The sequence below is a fragment of the Camelus bactrianus genome, chromosome 5, assembly GCF_048773025.1.
Source record: "Camelus bactrianus isolate YW-2024 breed Bactrian camel chromosome 5, ASM4877302v1, whole genome shotgun sequence".
Classification (NCBI taxonomy): Eukaryota; Metazoa; Chordata; class Mammalia; order Artiodactyla; family Camelidae; genus Camelus; species Camelus bactrianus.
In genome coordinates this window covers 41,323,147-41,345,303 of record NC_133543.1, presented here as the reverse complement: position 1 = coordinate 41,345,303, position 22,157 = coordinate 41,323,147, and the positions used below count along the sequence as shown (strand labels likewise).

The following is a 22,157-nucleotide window of genomic DNA, read 5'->3' as shown; positions in this document are numbered from 1 at the left end:
CTTCTACCTTCAAGTTCTTACTCAGAAATTGGTTCTATCTATCATTCAAGTTGTTCTCAAGAGTGGATGGTGAACATCACCTACTTTAACTCTCCATGGTTTAAGATACGAAGACAATAACCCAACTCAAGGCTTTTATGCTTCAGAGCTGAAAGATTCTTCTTGATTATTTTGGTCCTCATATTGTCAGGATACCTAAACAAGATTGCATTCCTACTGCATCTTCTTCACCATGTTGAAAGTCTTCAGCAATGTCAAATACTGTATCAAGGAGAGGGTCATGTAAAGTGATCAATAAATATTAAATGGCATATTAAAACATTCTCTGAACTTTTAGTATCAAATAAGACTTGGCATTACAAAATCAAAAGCAATAATATTTTGGCTCTAAGCCAATATGCTAGACTTTAGGTTTCTAGTGACTACATATTTAAACAATTGGATATTTTCTTTTAAAACAACTGAACACTTTAATAAAACAAGACGACAGGAAACAACATTACTATTAAAGTTGAGAAAAATTCTCATTAAACACCACTTACTAGAGTGGCTCACCCAGACGGCACCTGGTTGATGTTTTTTGTGTCAAGTGCCCAGATGTTAAGAAACCCACAAGCACCTCCAGAGAATATAAACGTACTTGTCAGTATTTTCAAAAGGATAGTGAGGAAATAAAATAGTCTTTCTACCATCATGTTTAATAATTACTTTTATTGCAACCCTGATAAATAACTCATTTAGGCTGTAGTGCATATAATATATAAAGAGTAAAATATAAATAGTAACGTTGAATAGACATTTTTCACTGCTGGTTGCAAAGACTAAGTGCTATGTAATTGTTTCAAATTATAATTAATATTTTTACTATTAAAAACGTGGCAAGACAAGTGTTGGTTTTCAGAGTTAATAGAAAATGGAGCCCACAGGAAGTGACAATTAAGAGCTAAATGTGCGGTTTTGCTTCACATCAGTTATTTAGCCATACATTTTGGGGTGTTCTGTCTCATGTTTGCCACTTTCAAAAAAATCAATAAAAAAGCATGTGAAAATACCTAAATGAATGCAAGAGAAACAGTGTCAGAAATCAATACTTCTCTACCAGCATGTTTAACCTGCGGAAATGAAGTGTTAATCACAGAAATAAGACACCATATTACATTTATAAACTAATGAAACTAGAAAAAGCAAAGCGTGTGACACTATAATTAAACAGCTGGAAGACATCCAAGCCTGTGTAAGTTGATAACCCTGGAACAATCTCTGGCAGTGAAAAGGCAGGTCTGCAGTGAGTTGATATGGCCAGCTCGGTTGTTAATTGAATAACAGGCAATCTATAAACACTACTAATTGCATATATGAAAACCTGTGTACAACTAGAGACGCTGCCTAGAGAAGCACTCCAGAAAAACTCCACGGATAAAGCACTCTGCAAGTCTTCTGTCTCCCTCAGTCCCTCTAAGTCGTAGCTTGGTTTCACCACTGCATCCTTCTGATTAACCTCTACACAGCAGACTTAATGATACATTTTTCAAAAGATCATTTTTCTTCCTAACCCAATACACACTGCACAACTATCAATTACCCATTTCAGAAAAGAACAAACAAGTAATCTAGAAAATTCAGCCTGTGAATGGAAAGCTTTCTAAATTGTAAGAGAAGACATGGTCTTATTCCCAACAGGCAAAATGCTTTACAGAATTGTTCCGACGTGTTTTGCAGAAGTGTGGCAGCTGCTGTGAACAGCATGCGGTGTTAAGATTTGACACTTTTTTTTTCCCTTAAGGATATAGCCATTTGGGGAGGCTCAGAAAACGTTGTCAGAATTTTACTTATTCATCCATTTAATAAATCCTTTTGAAATGATTATTTCAACCCTGGTGAATACAAAACATAGCTTTGCTTTAGGATCAACACAGAGTTTTTATTTTTTAAGTCTGTAGAGAAGACTGCTTGGCCCCAAGGGATTGGTTATGAGAAATGAAACCTCCTCTACCTTAACATTCAAATCCAAATAAGGCCAGCTGAGGGCAAATGTCACTGTGATTCTCAAGGTGTCCAGCAGCTTCCATGAAATGAATTGAGAGACTTAATCCACTCCCTAGTGGATATAATGTCACATCACGCAACAAACCCAGAACTACCATTTGGAATACTGTGCAATATTTAGAAGCACAAGTATTAGAGCTAGAGTGACTTGAACTCAACATCATGGCTCCAACACGAATAAGCTATAGGCAAGAAACTTAAAGCCACTGGCCCTCAGTTTCTTCATCTATAAAATGGGAATTACAAAATAAGCCCAGTAAGGTTGTTATGAGGAATCAAAGAGACAATACAAGCAATATGCTTAGCAGAGTGTCTAGCATAAAAAGTGCTCAATAGTACTAGAGTTTTAAAAAAATGAAGCATGTATTACCCACTACAGACAAATGGAAAGATTAAAATATGTGTAGCAACAGCATGCAGTCAAAAAACTGAATGATGCCTGAAGCTGAGTTTCTCTCTCACATTTCATCAGAATAGAATATCAGTTTCACCAAAATTCCTGGGGAAAAAATAGGAATGTGAATGCTTCACTTTATATATAGGCATATTTTAGCTAAATGATGCTCTACCAAGTCTGAAGGTAGTTCCTCATATACCCCGAGGCTTTCAGTCCAGTAGAAATAAGAATGAAAAGAAACTAAAAAGAATCATTACTAATTAATTGTTTTTAAAAGGATATGCTAATAAGTAGGAAAGGTGTGAGAGATGGTGAGCACAGGGAAATAAAGTACATAAAAGAGCTGTCACCTCTGCTTTTGCCCTGAATATTTGCCACCTGGAGAATATTTAATCTCAAGAATCCCCAGACCAACAGGAGAAAGGCCTGATTTACAGTGTTCAGACATTAGTTTCAATCCACTTTTACCAAAACTCAAAACTGATTAAAAAAAAAAACTCTCTGTAAGTTTCACCAATTAACTTGACTACCGAAAAGTATGTTAACTGAAAAGACCTTTATAGATCAAGCAGGTCCCAGTAGGTATTACCAAGTCTTCCATCTATTAATAAGCAACATAGAAGTGAGGGGTACAGGCTCGCTCTCTGTTCCAGACCAAGGCTCATTTTGCTGGTGGAAACCCCCACCCACCCACGATATGGGCACTGCGGCCTTTTGGAACCTACACCTGTTTCCAGCACAGCCAGCCTCTCAGCACATATAAGCAGTCAGATTTCTCGTTAGCACATTTGAACTTTAAGAATTTGGAAACCGTCAACGACAGCTCTCTGCTTTTGAATTAATTTTATTTCTTGTTCCAACAATTTAAACTTCCTGCTCTTAGGTCTCAGTACAAACCTACTTTTAACATATTATATTCAAGTAAATATGAAATGAAGCACGATTCGTTAGCAATAATCAGAACATTAAAGTACAATCTATACCCAGTTGAAGCTCCTCCAAGATTGCAAAAGGAAAAAAACATGAGGCTGAAATTGTAATGCATTCTGAGTATTTAAATGTGGATATTAAATAGGGCATGACTATGTCCATGTGACTGTGTGTGAATGTGTGTTTGAAAGAGTATAAACTTTGCTACATAGATTTCAATTACATGTACTTAATATATTTATATTATTGTCGTAGATATTCAGAGATTTTACTCAAAATGAAATCAATCCATTACTTGAAATTAGAAGGAGCTAAAACCATACAACATGGATCAATCACTTAAACTAGGAAAATTCCCTAAACCATTTTTTAAAGCAATTTGTTTTACTTGCTTCTAAACGTGTGATCACATAATGAAAAAAAATTCTTTAGGGAGAAAGGATTCATAGATGTTGGTGAGTCAGGTGAGTCATATCAGGATGAAACTGTCTCTGCGTGTCCCCCATTGAAGCCAACATTATAGGAGATCCCCAATAGAAACAAATGAAGACTGTTTTTCAAAAATCTTAAACTACCTTAACATAGAAAGATTTTCAAACTGCTATCAGCATCAAAAACCCTGAAAGCACCTACTACTAATTCATTTTAATTAAAAAAAAAAACTGTGAGTGACATACCAGGTATGTAACAACCTTTGTAGCTGAATAAAGAATCCTTACCCTTAAGGAGCTCCAAGCGAGAATATATCTTAGACTCTACCTGAAGTACAATGTTGTGATATACTGGACCAGCGTCCTAGGGGAATCCAAAGGATAGGTGGTTTCTGAAGTATACAGAGTATTTTGCCAAGGTGAGATGCTGGGGAAAAGGGCATTCCAGAGCAAGACTTCAACCTAAACAACGCATGAAGGTTCAAAAGTGCAGGACCTGATTTGGAAAGAGTAACTAATACAATATGATTAGACTACAGAATGCAGAGGTGGAGCAGCTGAATACAAACTTGCAAAGACAAGTTGTGAAAAGCCTTAGATTCCATATGAGATAGTTTAAAATTTTTCCTAAAGTTAAGGATGAGATGTCAAAGGGATATTTTTGTGCAGGGAAGTGATGATCAGAATTGTGTTTTAGAAAGAGAGTTCTGATGGAAGGACCAGACTAGCTGGAAACGGAGACCTGAGATGGAAGCCAGTCAGGGAGCCAATTCAACTCTTTGAGGGAAAAATGACATGGGTGTGACCCAGAGCAATGAAAGTGAGGAGGTGTTTTACATGATATTTCAGAGTGAGCATAAATGGGAGTTGGACTCGATGAAGAAAGAGAAGGATCAGCAGAGATAAGCATGTCATTTCTAGTCTAGGTGACTACATGGATGGTGAGGGAGGCTATTAACTGAGACAGGAAATAATGTTGGGAAACTTCTGAAACTAGACTGGATTAAACAATGATTATACTACATATGTCCACTGGAGAAAATGCTATGGCACCCAGTTAAAAGAAAGCAAGCTCAGGTTAGCCCTGGAAAGAAGTAAACTTTGACTTTTTCAATTAAAAGGAGTATATTCATCCTTCCTAGTGAAATCCACTGTTGATACTCTATACTTTTCACAGAGTAACAGCTCACTACGTTTCTTAGCACACGTACATCTATCCTTTCATTTCTTAGATTAATGATCTCCTGTGGACATTCTGTATCTGTAAATCAGATCTTCCCAAGCTCTAGGAATGAAATAGCAATGCAAACATTCCATAATCTTCTGGAAGAGCATGGGTGTCTAGAGCTCATGTAATGGCACTCCAATCTCACCATTAGAAATGATCAGAAAAGGACTGTATGAGTTTCATGTAGATGTAGAAAGTAGAGAGAAAAAAGGCAGCCCCTTCCTATTGTGTTATAACTTGGCCCTCATAACACTTCTAGAAGAAGTGGTCAGCACCTAAGAGTTAGGGCAGGCCAGGTGTGCAGATGAGGCAGACTGGACACATGGCAGTTATCCAGGGAGAGCCGGAATTGGGTGGGAGATATAAAGGAGGGAGGATAAACTTGAAGTTATGCATAAGTTACCTTCAACATCACAGCTCAAGTAGTTACGCACTTCATTCAAAATGAAGTTGATGTCTTCCTCAGAAGGAACGGGGTGATGTGTAACGTCGGTTGGAGTATCAGTAGTGCCAGCTATAGTCATCTTTTGCCATGGTAAGAAGAAAATCACTCGCCCATCACTGGTCGCTGGGTCAAGAAGTCCCATGCTCTCTGGGCTGGGGTAAAAAGAAGGGTTATATATTTCTGAAATTAGCATTAGTTTGATCTTAATCTGCATTCAAAAAACTGTTTTATTCACTAATCCTCATATAAACAAACAAGGAACATGTGAACTATTACTTTCACTGCCATTACCCTCATCTAGAAATCCCTAAAAGAAAAAAGTAATTCTGGTAACAAAAAACAAATGAAACAAATATGATTATAATGTCCCACAGTGGAACCAGGCCTCCCCACTCAGCAATGCAAGGTTAGTTAAGAAAGTGGACATCAACTTCCAATCATTTGGGTTTTCATATTCCTTGGACCATTCACATCAGATAGTGTCAGTGGGATAACTGTCTGTAATTTCTTCCATGATGGCCAATTAAGAATAGCTCTTCAACCTTTTTTCAAATCGATGAAAAGTACTTTCCTGGGACATTTGACATTTGGCACATCTTTCAGTACAAGGTCTCGGAAATACATGAGAAAAGTGAAGGGTCTGACTTTCCAGAAACAAAGATGTAATCAAAAAATTCTTTACTCCTTTGTGCCTAAATAAACTTGTACCACTTCATCAAATATGAGATTTCTTACTTTATTTCAATATTACAGAAGTCTCAAGAATGAGATTTCTTTCTTCTTCATCCATGAGAAAAGGGCTCAGTTTTCTACTACTACCTAAGTAACAATGTACTGGGATAAGGTCAAAAAGGAGAGGAACACCGTAGTGATGAAAATCTTTAAATCGGCAGAAGACATCAGTGTATTATGCTATTAAATCAAGGTTCAAGGATGCCTCTTCTGACAGACTATATAAAACCTTTAAAAATATTAATCAAGGATTTTTACTAATACCTATTTAATATTCGAAAGCCAAATTATAAAACACGTTTGAAAGAATAGGCAACTGTAAATAAACATTAACAAAGCCTGTCCAATTGTGTTATTAAATTACTAGAAACTGGTGTTTTAATGTATCCATTAACCATTTAGTGGGAGGAATCTGAAAGTGTTTTAATTTGACTGAATTATCATAAGGAGCCAATGTTAGAGGTATTTTTTTGCAAATATATTTTCAGCTCCTATTAATAAAATTTCTTAAATGGAAATACAATTCTATTTGGTTTAAATAAATTTCAAAAAAACCCTCTTATATCCTCATATTTTAAAGGGCATACAGTCAACTATTTATGTTTATCATTCCCTTAGAATTAAAAAAAAAAAACCTCAAGATACATCTGTATAAAGATGAGGGTCTAAAAACTTTTAAAAACAAATCAAAAATAACTTTTTTATGAAAAAGAAATATACAGTCAGCTTAGCTAACGTGTCTTCTTTATTTAAACCACAAGGAGTACTAGTCTTTTTTTTTTTTTGCAGAGACCCATCAGCCCCATGAAATGCCTGCCACATCCACACAACCATCACAGAAAGAAATCACTCTTTACAGCCTGCATGAGACACAGGAGTCAGTGGGCCTCAGTTCTTCTATTTAGCACATGCAAAAAGCACAAAAAAAGTGTGTTAATCATTTAAACTTTCAGCTAAAATCTCATCTTCACTCAGGGTTACTTAAAGGAAATAATTTTACTTTTTAAAAATACACTGAAAACTAAAAATACTGAGTATTTTCAGTTTCTGTATGTCTACATTTTTCTTTGTATTTTCTATAAAACTTTCTAAAGATTGTAAAAGAAACTAGTCAATTATATGTTTTGTAAGTACCTAATTTGATCCTGAGTTGATTTGCCCTTAGATTAAATCAGTCACTTTGTGATTAGAAATTAATTCATGAGTTCAAACTTCAAATTTGATAGATAGTACTATATTGAAACAAAAGGATAAGTTCCATATTCTAATATTTAAGGAACAAGTTATATGTTGGTATATTTTTATATATGATCATTTTATGGACCAGGTATCATACAATGGGTTTAAATAACTCAATAAACCTGATCAACTTCAACATAAAATTATAATATTCAGCAACCTAGACATGAAATGCTGTTAGAAATTCCCAACTACTGAATCCTTTAAAAGCTTTCAATGCAATAAAAGCAGTTTAAAGGGTGAACATGATGGTTACCAACACACACATATCTGGAACCTGTAGAGAATCAGCTGCTTAAGTGAAGACATGTGTCAAACATAAAATTAACAAGCACAGAGGGAAGACAAAGCTACTAATGAATGGTATAAAAATTTAAGAATCCACTTGGAAATATCTCTCATTGGTTCTAAATTACCTAATTCATAACTTGCCCTTAGGGAAAAGTTTGTTTTCTTACAAAGGATTAATTCTGCAAGGTCGAGTTAAAGTTTGAAAATGGCCATCAGCCATAGTGATGGTATACACAGTGCGGTGAGGCATAGGTCTTTTCTCAAATATGTATAATTCAGTTGACATCAGCAGGAAAAGCTTGCTGCTAATTTATGTGTGTGTCTAGGATTAGCTGTAATGAACATTTTCCTCATGCAGACCATTCGCGTTCTGAAGTACCCTTATTTAAATGAAATCAATTTATTGTTAACTACTTAGCAATCAGTGTTAGGGCTAACAGTACGCACACACATCGTAGAAAAAAAAATTGACATCTCGTCAGTAGTAAAAAGCATCTGTAGGCTAGAAGGAGGAGATGATTATTTTCATGTATTTCAGTCATTTGGTGGATTGTTGCTGCTTTTTTATAAGAGCATCTACCCACAACTCTGATGAAAATTCCAGATTTGTCCCTAATGTAGAGAGTGCCTTCAAAAGTAAATGATTGCTATATGTTGAGTTTCCTGAAATTAAATAATCCAAAGAGAGAGGGAGAGAGAGAGGGAGGGAGGGAGAGCTGCCACCATGACACAAGATAATTTCACATGTGGAATGTTAGGGTCTTAACAAGCTTCATAAATGCTGTGAAGATATTCTGAAAACAGCCCAATAGGATATCACATACATGGTCCTCACTCTCCATTTAGCAGCCTACGCTCAGTAAATCAGGGGTTCCTGCACCCGCTGTGCTGCCAAACTGATTAGGTTCTAGCTGAAACGCAAGGTCCTCAGTTATCATGAGGCGGTGTAAGGCAGCATCAGAAGGTCTAACTCATCCTGAGGACCTACTCGAACTCTTGAGTCGTAACTGTTGAGTGTGACTGACTGAGGGATCCAGAGAGCCATGTCAGCCTGAGATCTCCGGACCCCCCAGCCCACCCAAGAGAATGACTCAGTACAGAAAGCAAAACCGTCCTTCTGGGGTACCAGAGCTGCAGCTGCTCAAGGTCAGTTGCTAAAAGCGGGACCAGACCCCTAACCGAGGCTGTAATCCCAAACCAAGGGACTCATCTGCAACAGAGCCTGAACAGGAACTGGGCTGCCAGACCACTGCTCTAGGGTTTCCTTCCAACAGGATGTGTAGTGGTTGTAGTTCAAGGTGCTAAAAGTGGAGATTAATTTCTCCCAAAGTAGAATGAGATCACTTATTGCATCTGAGACTGAAACAGACCCAGCTGGGACTAACACTTTCATGATTTATGGGCAGGGGCCCGAAGCTAATTCCAAATTTCTAGAATTAAGAAAGGCATTCTGTTTTGAAAATATTACATCCAAGTGATATATATTTGTATTTCTTAGAACACCTATCTACTCTTTATTAGCATAGTATAAAGTATAGTACAGAACAACATGTGTAGTTTGACCTCCTTCCTGTAAAATTTTTAAGAGGATATACATTTGTGCAAGTATAAACATAAAATGTTATGGAAGGAACCAGAAGGAAGTGTTATCCATCACTGGAGAACTGAAGTTGGGGCATGATGAAAAGAGGGAGGTTTTCACTTTTCATTGTATATCTTTCTATTTTTCTATAGTGATTATTTTTGTCTACAGGTCTTATCTGGGCATTAAAATGAAAAATCATGCAGTGTTTTCATATTTTAATTTCTATATATTTAAAAATTCCCTTATAGATAGTATATTAAAATTTTAAGTACAAAGGCTACAATCTCAATTTGGGCCAATTATCACAAAAAGGTAGGATTCATTAAAAAAAAAACTTACTGGTCACTATTATGTGCTGGACAATGTACCAGGAAGTGGGGATACAGCAGTCAAGAAAAGAGATAAAAAGTAATCAAACGACCATTGTCAAAATGTATACAAATTAAGTACTACTGTGAGGTAAGGAATTAGAAGCTGAAATGAACAGCTTCCCAAAGTCGCAGTTAACAAGAGGTAAAGTGATGAACAAACCAGGAAGTTCTGTACCACTCTTCATACAGTCGCTTCATCTATACATCCAAAAGAGTAGAATGTCTTCCCATTTTAATGATAGGTAAACTAAGGTTTGCAGAATAAAATGGCTTGTCCCAAACGACGCCTACCACAGGGAATAATAAGGAAAAGGCATCCTCTGATATCATGGAACAATAGTGATGAATACATGAAACACAATACACAGGAGAATATGTTGAATCAAGTAAGATCTAAACTATAAGAATTATGATGATGTGTGTGTCTATAGTTTAGGTACTACATCTGTACTCTGAGACATTAAAAAACAAACCCGTCCAAAAGATTTACAAACTAGCTGGCCTGGCAAAAAATAAATGTCTATAATTGTGTCTGGAACTATTTTTGAAAACCTCTCTATACACAAGAAACATTTGCAACATTTACATATATTTACTTCTCTCCTTTTAAACTACACTTCTGCTTAGCAGTTTTAAAAACTCTCTTAAGCACCACTGCATAAATTTTTATTATTATGACTGGAGGCACTTTCGTTTCTCCAGTCCTAAGTGAAAATACTAAGGATCGTCTACCAATTACACATAGACATTTAGAAAATGACAAAGGAACCTTGAAAGTTGGTGAATAAGAAATTTTGTTAATACTATTCTTGGCAGAAGTGTAATATCCTTCTCATTAGAAGTGTGTTTGGCAATCAGGTGTACCTTGAACTCTCTTCAAGAAGATTTAGTTACTGAAAAACTGATAATTAATACGGCAGCAGCATCTATTACATAGCAGGGTAGCAGTCTAGCAGAATGCAGATATTAAAGGTAAAATCATAGATCCATACATCTATTTTATCATATATTAAAAGTTTATAGGCATGTTATGGAAAATTATTAAAATATAGAAGCGACAGCTCTCATCCTAGCCACCTCACCTAGAAATTACTTACCCATAATCACATCACCTGGAGATAATCATCCTTACTATTTAACATATTTCCTCGTGACCTTTTTTCTATAATCTTATATAACATTTACAACATGTTACACATACTTGTACCCTCCATCCTAAACTAGAATGTGTTTTCCTAGAACATAAAAGTCATAATAATGATAATTTTAATGACTATATAATACTCCCTTGTGCAGATACACCATGATTTACTTATCATTCTCCTAAGGTTAGAAACTGAAGTGGTTTCTAACATTTCTCAACTACAATAATGTCTTAATAAAGACCTTGAGCATAAATCATTATTTCACATTGAATTATGTACTAGTTTACCTACTAGATTTACCACATATGGAAATAAAAATGGTATACGTGTTCCAACCTCAGCATGGTTACACAAATTTTTCCCCAGATGTCTTGAAATGTACATTAGGGGTAGTCATTAATTTCTTAGCTAGAACCCTTTTTTATTTATTAAGATTTTTAAAAATATTAAAAATTCAAACACACACAAAAATATAAGTTTCATGTGCCCATCACCCAACTTAAATGATTTTCAATTAATAGCTGTTCTTATTTCATTTCTATCCCTGTCCATTTCTCTGCATCCAGTTATCTTTATTGATATATCAGGAATTACATCTGATTTTTACTTGCTATCATATTTTTCAAAACACATTTCCAAAGTTATAAACACAAGAATACCTGGGTGTCCTCATTTTCAGATTCATCATAAGCAAATGTGGGTATTTTATAAAATTTACAATTAGTGTTTTAAAAAAATGTCCATATGGAAATTTCTGCAAAATTAATTTTAGTATTTTAATGAAAATTAAAATTGAAAAATGCTAAGGCTTTAGCCTCTTGATGGTGAGTACACTGAAAAAAAGCACAAAAATAGATCCCAAATCACAAACTTGTAGAAAGGAGTTTTGTCATTAAAGCTAAGAAATCCCCAAGTCTGGTTTATATTCTGTGTTTTGGAAGAGGCTTTTTTTTTTTTTTTAAAAACTCATTTCTCCTCATTTTGAATGGCCAGCTAGACCATGTATTATTAAGAGAATGCTACGAGAGTAAATGTAGGCAGGTTCTCACGGCCTCGTTCTCCGGCGGTGACCGCCCGGTGGGAACACGGTACCTGTAATAACCAGGCATCACGATGTGGACGCCAGCGCTGGGCTGGCAGATAGCTGCAGCGTTCTTATCATCCATTTTGCGCACGGTGTCTGTGAAAGGTCCCGTGGCATTGATAACACACTTGGCTCTCACGTCAAATTCCTGCCCTGTGAAAGAAAGCAGCGTCAATCACACACCCCATTTGTTTCTCAGCCCACTGACGCTTTGGATTATTATTCATCTATTAACTTAACCTAAGGCAGAGTATATTGTATGCCACACCAAGTGTCACGGGCAACCGGAGTCACTGAAAAGCCTCACAAAAGGCTCACATCTGAGTAAACTTACCAAAAACAAGCTCGAACTGCAGGAAGAAAGCATGCCGTTTTTTCATTTCAGCTCTCATTCTAGTTTGCAAAATGCCCGGCCTTAGTGCCAATTACGAAGAAAGTGAGTAAATTGGCCGCTTTCTCCTTAAAACTCAACTGTGTAAGCATCGTTGCTGTAAGACAGTAAGTTTCCCAGTGCTGGTTTTGTTCAAGGAAACGATGTAATTTTGTAGTTCTGCCTACCCGGCCAGAGCCGAACAGGAATGAAAGTCTAACCAGCGTTAAAGTGATTGGCTTTAACATCTGGGCACTGTGCTTCTGTCACCTAAATGACACTTTGAAACTTGGCACATTTATGTAATTTTATTAAGACCATGTTTTTGTAAAGAAAACAGAATGCATTCATGGCTGTGGGGATTTTGTGGGCATTTATTATTATCATTATCATCATTACTATTTAACACAAAGAGGAAAAATTATCGTCTCAACAAGGGTAAATCTTCATGTGTATCCAGTCAGTGTTGACAATAAGGAATATAATTCATATGACTCTGAAATCTGGCTTGAATAAAAGAGAAGTGAGAGAAAAATTATCATTCAGTCATTACATGGGCAAGGCCAGATGCTAAGACATCGCTCCCTGCCAGAGCCTTCGCGTACCTGTGAGGACATCCTTGCACCGCGCCCCGCTCACGCGCTCTTTCCCTGTTTGGGGGTCTGTCTTCTTGAGCAAGCTCACTACCTCCATGTAATTGGCCGTGGCAGCCCCATACCTGGCAGCAGTGAGAGCAATGGCAAGGTTCATCCGTGCGTCGTTGTGTTGTCCTGCAGCGGGGGGAAGCATCAGAGGAGGGACAGGAGTCACCTCGAGCCACAGACTGGTGGTACAGAAGTGTGTCACAACAGATATGTCACATCTGTCCCTGTCACCCGGAATATACATGATGGCTGGTCAGCTCTAGAGGGCATGATTTTAAAATACATGGTCATTCTCGGTCAGGCATTTACCTGCCATTTCTACAAGTGCACTATGTGTACCACAAAAGGATGAAAAAATCCCTTTCCGACAGAGCTCACATCAATTATCTCAAAGTTAAGAAATAAGTAATTATTCTCTCAGTTTGGGAACATATGTATGTGTCAGACTTTCCCTAATACAGACAACCCGTATGCATGAAAGTGAAGCAATTCAAAACTTCAGAATATTTGACACCCCAACTGGTGTTGATTAACAATTTTTATGAATATGTGCTCTATCTAATATTCAAAATCAAGAGCTTAATCTTCCATAGAGCATCTCTCTGTATTCTAGAAAAGGATTTTTCTTGGTTTGAATTTTGATCAGAGCTCCTTAAAATGTAACATTCTTTTTAATCGTACATAAAAGGCAAGAAATTAAGCAGTGCAAAATTTAATTACAGAACAATTCCTACCTGTATTGTTAAAGATTTATTGCTGAAAAATCCTAGTTAAAGAAAACTAAGGGGGAGGAGAAGGGGGGAAGGATGATTAATCACTTTAAAATACCGGCATCACTGGAGAGTTTTTCTATTTATTATTGCCAGTGGAGTTAACACTGACCAGGAGGAATTACTCCACGTTGCAGGGGCCAGGTTCTCTGTGCCCTGAATAATTAATTACCCAGGGCTAGATGTATTGAAGCAGGGTTCAAATTCCCACACACTGGGATCAGTGCTATCAAGATAATACTGATAAAGGCACGAATTTATAATGGATATTGTTGTTGATTTATGTTGCCAGCATACCAAACATTTAGTATAAATGGTTTATGTAAAGTCTCTTCCTTGTGATTCAGTCTGCGCAGGGCCAGAAGCACCACACAGGTCATCTCTTCCAGCTAAAAGGGCAAAGTTATAAAGAGAGAATCAATGCTGAAGATTCTGCTGCCCCTCCTCACAAGTATCTCATTCTAGATTGGCTGAACTATTACGATCCGCCAAGAACCTTTTCCTCAAGATTAAATCCTCTATCAAGTGGAGAACATGCATTAAACCTCGACATGCAAAGTAAGGAGTTATTTTATCCAAACATTAATAGAAGGAAAGCAACAGCAGCTGAAGTGGGAAGAAAAAAGGGTAACATTTCTATCAGGTCCAACTCAGTGCGACCCTGAAGCTGTTATTTAAACAGTAAAGTGAAGTTTAAGAAACTAACTTTTTTTAATGAAGGGCTCACTTAAAATTGAAATATGCAAACAGTTCAAAGAAAAAAATAAAAATCCTATTACAGAGCTTCTCTTTAAAGAGATTACACATCTAAACTAAAGAAAGTATTCATCCCACCCAGTCTTTCTAGTGGATTTACATACATAACAATGAAACACCCTCTAGGGGCGGTACAAGAAGTCCAGTCCTGCTTGTACACGAGGGAAACTCACCCATCCAAGTGCGCCTTGATTTACACACAGGACAAGCATCTGGAAAGCCATGTGTAAATCAACTATTTGAAATCCTATATGATGTCACCGTTGAAAGGAACCAGGTAGAAATCCCATATATTAAATGGCAGATTCCTTTGTAAAGGGGTACATCTATTTACACACTCGTCTGGTAATGAAAAGTTTTGAAAATACAAAATCTTTCTTTTAATATCTTTTTAATTTATAAGTCTCATTGGGGAAGTATTGGTGTAGTCTGTCAAGCTCTGTTGTTTCTATACTGAGATATATCTCCCTCATTAGCTTCCAAATCCCAACACTTTTGAAGGTAAACAAGCTCAACCTCAGTTAAAAGTGTGAGGTGGAAACAAGTTCCTCTGGTCCTTACTTTGCACGCCCACCCTGACACCCAGCAGCACCTGCCTGGACTCCAGTCAGAAATGTTACTTATTTATGAAGGCCCTTCATGAGGCTCCTCATCTGCCACAACTCTTCTACTTCCATCATTCTTACTATCTAGGATTGTCAAAATATTTACAACTCCCTGGACATCCATGTCACTTCATACATTCTTGCTTTTGTCCACACTAATTCTTTTGGCTGGAAAACCACTCTGGGAGCTCTGGACAACCCCTATTCATCTCTCATGAGCCAATTCAACTATCTTCCCATGACGACTCTCCTCTGTGCTGCGTCCCTCTAAGGCAAAGTTGCTCATTCCATCTTCTGCACCCACATTATACCTTGTACATACCATTTTTATAGTCTTTATGATACTATTCATCCGTATATCCATCGACTTAAAAAAATAATAAGCCTTGGTTGTAAGTCAGGCACTGTGACAAATGCAAGGAACTCAACAGTGAGAACGACAGAGTGACTCCTGTCCGTATGGAAATTATATCCCATCGTAATTACTGTCCGATTCCCGTGTCTCCTCCGTCCAGGCATGGGAAGACAGGAAGTCTTACTTGCTCATTTTTCCTTTTCCTTATTAGTACTAAGCACAGAACAAGTACCCAGTAAGTGTTAAGTTTAGCCAAATTCCGTTTGATGTGTTAAACAAGTTTATTTATAGTCTTGAATGTATAGTCTTCTAGATTTACATAAATCTTAAATACTTCTATAAAATTTTAGTCATACATTTACAGTATTATCTCTAATACGGAATGAAATGCTTTGTCTCATGTTAAAAAAAATTCAGACATTAATAAGTTGGTGACAATAAATTTGAGGGGAACAGGGAAAACCTCAGAAATGCGTAAAATCTGAATTTAAACCCAAACTAGCTCTTATATTTAAGTTGAATAAGTGGGACAGAAGGAGAAATGGTTATGAATGATTCCCTCAAGATTTAACCCACAAGTTGCCCCTGGCTCTGCAGGGGAATGCAAACACAGTTATTATAAGCTCCTAAAAATTAAGGCGTTAAGTAATTTGACTTCCCTCTGGGCCCAGGAGCTCACATTTCTCCCCAGAAGTCCCCTCTTTGCAGACATTCAGCTTAATTCATTTACCTACTTGGATACAGGGCAGACCTCCTCCCCGCCACCCACGTTAAATTCACCCTTTACCCTGAGATACCCAGATGCTCGCAGTGTATGCTTCCTGTGATACGTGGTGTATGTTCACTGTTCTTAACTAAATTCCTCCCAACCCCCTTTCCTGACATTTGAAGGTATCTATATGCCTCCGGCAATTTTATTTCTGGAGAAAAAAAGTTTTTGACAACACTGCATGTCATTGGAATGCAATACAATCATCTCAACTCCCCCACCCAATTGATCTGCTCATTAAGTCTGGATTTTTAAGTCCGTCTCCTTAGAGCCAGGCAGCATGATACTATTCACTGATCACTGAATAGCTTTACATTGGCACTTAGGCAAGGACCCAGACGGGGACTGTAAAAATCTGTTTCCTACTCTGTTCTCCTTTTGCACTTGAAATCTTACATACGTGCATGCACTGAACTTACAGCTCACATGAGAGGAAGCACAAAAGAGGTAGAACTGTAACTGTTTTCTCTTGTTTAGAAAAACAAAATATAAAATCCACTCACCAAAAAATATGAAGGTCAGTAGTGGCAGAGAAGGATTTTACTTTAGTCCTCAATGGTCTTGCACCCAGGATAGTGAGAGAGACTTTAAGTTGAAAAACAGTTTAAGATGTAAACCTCTAAAAGACAAGCCTCAAATATAAATATTTTGGAGACAGAGCAATATTGCTCTCCTTAGAGGGTTTCAAAGCTTGGCAGCTAAGTTAACATGCAAAACAGCTGAAGAAAATAGAAACAATAATTGAATGTGTAAAGGGTATGAAGAATGAGTAAATATGGGAAAAACCCAAGGTTAACAAATTACCTGACATTTTCCTGGTCCTTCAGATCTAGAATTCTGTGATGCTTTGAAATTCTACATACAATCTTGTTTTAATACAACATACTGTTAAATGACCATTTACACGGATAGCTACAGACCGTTTTATGGACCCAGAAATCCGTAGAGGAGGTCTAATTGCTGGTCGTTCTTAATTAAAATAACACCTGCCCATAACTTCATCATCAATAAAAGACTGCCGCTGTTGAAATGCTGAGATTTCCTTCCACCTCCCCAGGCCCTGATCTGGGGCTTATACAATCATGGGACTACTCCTAGCCAAGGGAAAAGGGATGCTTGAGAGAAAGAATCCCTCCCTAAAGCTTTTCTAACAAAATCCATAGGGCACGCTTCATTGTCTCAAACTGATAATGACACAATGACCTCTCAGAAAGCTTCTTAACTGTCTGGCGAAGGTAATTCAAAGGCTAACACACCAAAACTTGAGCTGACCTAATATAAATATTATATTTAAAACTTCCCTTTCTGATGGGAAGAGTACAGGTAGAGGCAGAGCAAGATAGATGTCTGTGTGTATGCACGCACGTCTGTGTGTAAAGAGATGACTGAATTCTGGGTTAAGTACATATGAGTAAGCTTGAAAAGGAAAGTCAAATGAAAATATACATTTCACGGTAAATTATAACAACAATGAAATTTCCCCCAAAAGTAAATTATTTATAAAAGTGAGTATTTGTGTGGGGAGCAGAGGGGACCAGGGAGACGCATGAAGCAGTTTAGGGAGAAGGCACCTTACAAGACACAGAGAACAGCTCTAGGCTTGGGATGACTGGGTCGTAAGTTTGAGTGACTCACTAACCTAGTGGGGAGGGTGTGGGTGATGTACTGCATTCCTCCGGGCTTCAGTGTCCTATAAACGGAGAGGGGCTGGGTGGGCACCTCTGAAATATACGTGCATGTAATGGCTGATCTTCAACAGCTGCCTATCTCTTTCGAGATCTCACTTCAACATTTTCCTCATTTCTGGTCTCTGTGACTTTGGCTCAGCATGTCAAAAAAGAGACTAGGCATTAGTAAAGAACCAAAGATAGGTGCTCTATAAAGTAAATATGAAAAATAAAATCAGAAGTCATACCCTTCCATTAGCTCTAGAATTATAATGAAACCTTGATTTGATTAGTTTTATGAGCCAGGTAGTATAATGCAAACATTGTCATAATTCTTCACCGCTTCCTGGAGCCATGCCCATTGCCAAGAGTCTTCCCGGTTCCTCTCCCACTGTGACTCTGAACCCTGCCACGTGAAACTGGTTCGGTCAAGGGAATGTTAGTAGATGTGATTTTTAAAAGGAGACCCTGTCAATGCCTTGAAAAGGACATGCCAGGGCCAGCTTGCTGGTACAGGAGGACGACGGGAGGCCTGTGGTGAGTTGCCCTAGTCATCCCAGCAAAGGTCACCCCACATCAGCTGACAGTCAACACCTCCAAACAAGAGTGCAAGTTCAGCGGAGACCAGAAGGATCACTGAACCAACCCCAGACCAGATCAGAAGAACCACCTAGATGAACACTCCAATGCACAAGTGGTGAATCCTAACTACTTTTACACTACTGAAGTTTTATGGCTGTTATGTGGAATTGTCACAACAGATAACTTTACAGGCAATTTTCTAATAAAGTAAGTCCCAGCTCAAAAGCAGGTTTTATCTTCAAAACTGCATTCTAAGACGGCTGTTTAGAACACAATTCATTTTCCTTTAGGAACGCTATAAATAGGTGGTGGTAAGGTGATTAGTTTGTGCTGCTAGAACGACTGAGTACACTGGGTCCCTGAATGAGGAAATTAATAATGATTCTAACAGCCTTGATGCTCACCATCCCCTCACTCTCCCTAAATCTACAGGCTGACCAAGGTGCTCATCTTCAAATCAAACTCTATACTTTCACGCCTCTGACTTTTTGCTCACGTAACCCCTACTCCATGGAACATCTCACCCGATCTGGTAAACTATTCAAATGTTCATCTTTCTTTCATGACACCTTCCCTGACTCCTCTCAGACACAATAGCCTTCTCTCCTGTGTTTCTATGGCACAACGTACGCACCCTCAGTACAGCACGAACTATTTTCTAAATAGTTGCATTCAATACTCATTTATTGAGCAAATATACTAACTGCTTTTAAATGTGCCAGAAACTATGCTAGGAACTGAGTCTACAACTAGACATCCAAACAGACATAGTTCCAGGCCTAGGGCACCTTGATTCTAATAATATGTTCTGAGAAGAACATGTATTCTTATTCAATTTTGATTTACTGGTACCCACCAGAGCATTTGCTACCCAGTAGACATTCAGATAGCTGTTGAATGAATGAATAAATGAGTGAACGTGATTATAGAAGATAATCACAGGTCAGAGATTATTCAAATATGGGAAATGTGCTCAGGCCTTAGAGATTCTAGGAGTAGTCCCTGACCTCAAACCCTACCCCCACTATAGCTGTGGTCTCAACTGACCCACGGGGCTGTTGTCTCACTACTTAGTTACCCAGCAGACCATAGAAACAGAATGTCTTCTATCACAACATTTTTGGTGAATGTACAAGCAAAAGGAACAGGCTAATAATAAAGTTAAAGTGAGCAGGGGTTTGCTGTATGACTAGAACAGCAAGTGGCAGACCCCTTTAACAAATCCTGACTGAGTACACACCACGGGCCAGGCATGATGCCAGGCATTAAAGATCCACCGAGGAGGGAAAGCAAGCTTCCCCTGGTCTCTGCTCCATGAAACCACATTCTTACAAGGAAGGCAGGTAAAGTCAGGTCAAATAAATTAATAAGACAATTACAAATTGCAATAATGGCAATAGAAGGGGAAACAGGGGGCGGGGAGAGCAGCTCCTGGGGGAGTTAGAGAAGGCAGGGCAGTTAGGGAAAGTGGTCAAGATAAGCAAGTAGAGAAAATGCAGAAATGGCAAATAAGTCCTAATAACAAGACCACCACCTATAAACTGTCGTCACTGCTAATGAGCAATTCTATCCAAAGCTTAGATGAAGCATAGACTATCAGAAATGTGACCACGGTATTAGTACAACCACATTTGGTTAAACAGTGCCTGCAAAGTGATTGTTTTTTCATTCGTCTTTCAAGCAGTCATCTGTATTTTATATACACTTATCAGGAATGAAGTTTGAAAATCTTTCTAGGTTCATGTACATTTTCACAGGAAATGTCTTCTAGTATAGACTGGTGAAACTCAAAATAAAAGCATAATATTCAAAGTTTATGAATTGGAGTAATTTGCTGTCACTTATCTATACGGCAGTTCTCAGGAAGAGACACCTGTTAGCACTGAGCATGTAATCATTTTTATTATTAAATACAAAGGTACAATTAAATACAGGCAGAGGATGTGACCTGCATCATAATTCTGCCCAGCCTTCCTCTTCACAATATCCTTTTCATTATCGCGGGCCTTTTGTTCCTTCATCTTTCTTTTGTCTCACCCTAAGTTCTCGAATAAGCTATTTACAATCTGAATAATTAGCAATCAGCATGGATTTGTGGTCTCTGGCCCCAAGTAAACGAAACATTGTGCAGTGCCTCAACCTGACATATTTAAGTACATAAAGTTTCTATACCCTCAGGGCTACCCCTTCTTGAAAAAGTTTTAAATGAATCTAGTGAAGAGTAAGTTTTCTACTTTTTTGGATACTTAGGAACCTAGCTAGATTTGAATGAAAATAAAACTACACTTAAACTGCAAAGAACAGAATGCTCCGAGTATTCATTTGCTCTGTCTGTGCAAAAATGACTGTGCATCAGTTTATAGTGAAGACCCCTCCCCTCCCGTGCCTACCTAGGACAATTAATTCTCTCTCTCGTATAAACCCAAAATAGGTTTTTATACCTATGAGGAAGAAAAGGGGGAAAGGAGCAATGTGACAAAGATTAATTGAAATGAAGTTGAGAAATCAGGATCATGATATACTATAGAGGCTCTTCTACAGGCCACACAATTATGAAGCCTGAAGCCACAGGTCATCCTCCTTGGTGGTTTGTGAGATGCGCCAGGGTCACGGATAAGCCGTCTTAGAATGCGCAGCTTTGAGGGTGCGGGTCTTTCGTCACTGAGAGCTGCGGTCTGAAACGCGTGGTGCCCTAACCCAAGATAACTGACCTGAGGATTTACTTCTTTAACAAATATTTATTAAGCACCTACTATGTGCCTGGCAGTGAGCTAAGTATCACTGTGGGGAGTAGAAACTGAAACAGACTGGCCCAGCCTCCCCAGGACAAGAGCAAGTTTACAGTCTAACTTAAAAAGGTCACAAGTTCCAAAAAGTCTCTCCATTTCTTAGCTCACTTCCTGTCTCTTTCCTCTGCAGTTTTCCTAAAATATCACCAAGCACAGGGCTCCAGACACACCTTTCCTTGCTTATGTTACAGGAAGATCTGCAGGGCTTCATTCATAGGCATGTGTGCTCAAGTTCAAGTTCTATCTCTGCCAATCATGAAATCATTGCTAGTTGCTTCATCTAAGGTTCTAATTTTTTTTTAATTGTCAGTTTACAGTGTGTCAATTTATGGTGGAAGCATAATGCTTCAGTCATACATATACATACATATATTCATTTTCATATTCCTTTTCGTTATAGGTTACTACAAAACACTGAATATAGTTCCCTGTGCTATACAGAAGAAACCTGTTGTTTAACTATTTTAGATATAGTAGTTAATATTTGCAAATTTCGAACTCCCAATTTATCCCTTCCCACCCCCTTTTCCCTGGTAACCATAAGACTGTTTTTTATGTCTGTGAGTCTGTTTCTGTTTTGAAGATAAGTTCATTAGTATCTTCATTTTTCTTTTTTTTTTAGATTCCACATATGAGTGATAGCATATGGAATTTTTCTTTCTCTTTCTGGCTTACTTCACTTAGAATGACAATCTCCAGTTCCATCCATGTTGCTGCAAATGGCATTATTTTATTATTTTTATGGCTGAGTAATATTCCATTGTATATATATACCATAGCTTCTTTATTCAGTCATCTGTCGATGGACATTTAGGTTGTTTTTATGTCTTGGCTATTGTATATAGTGCTTCTATGAACATTGGGGTGCATGTATCTTTTCAAATTAGAGTTCCCTCTGGATATATGCCCAGGAGTGGGACTGCTGA

The 22,157-nt window shown here is 37.8% G+C and overlaps 1 protein-coding gene across 7 annotated transcripts in view; it reads right to left on the bottom strand.

Moving 5' to 3' along the window:
* Positions 1 to 22,157, bottom strand: part of GPD2 (glycerol-3-phosphate dehydrogenase 2) — a 193,444-nt gene that overhangs the window by 22,755 nt on the left and 148,532 nt on the right. For all 7 annotated transcript variants that reach the window (XM_074363688.1, XM_074363687.1, XM_045507693.2 and 4 more), the window contains 3 exons: positions 12,900 to 13,064; positions 11,933 to 12,077; positions 5,436 to 5,629 (listed from right to left, as the gene is read on the bottom strand). In XM_074363688.1, the coding sequence (XP_074219789.1) occupies positions 5,436 to 5,629; positions 11,933 to 12,077; positions 12,900 to 13,064 (504 nt within the window). The remainder of the gene's footprint in view (positions 1 to 5,435; positions 5,630 to 11,932; positions 12,078 to 12,899; positions 13,065 to 22,157) is intronic.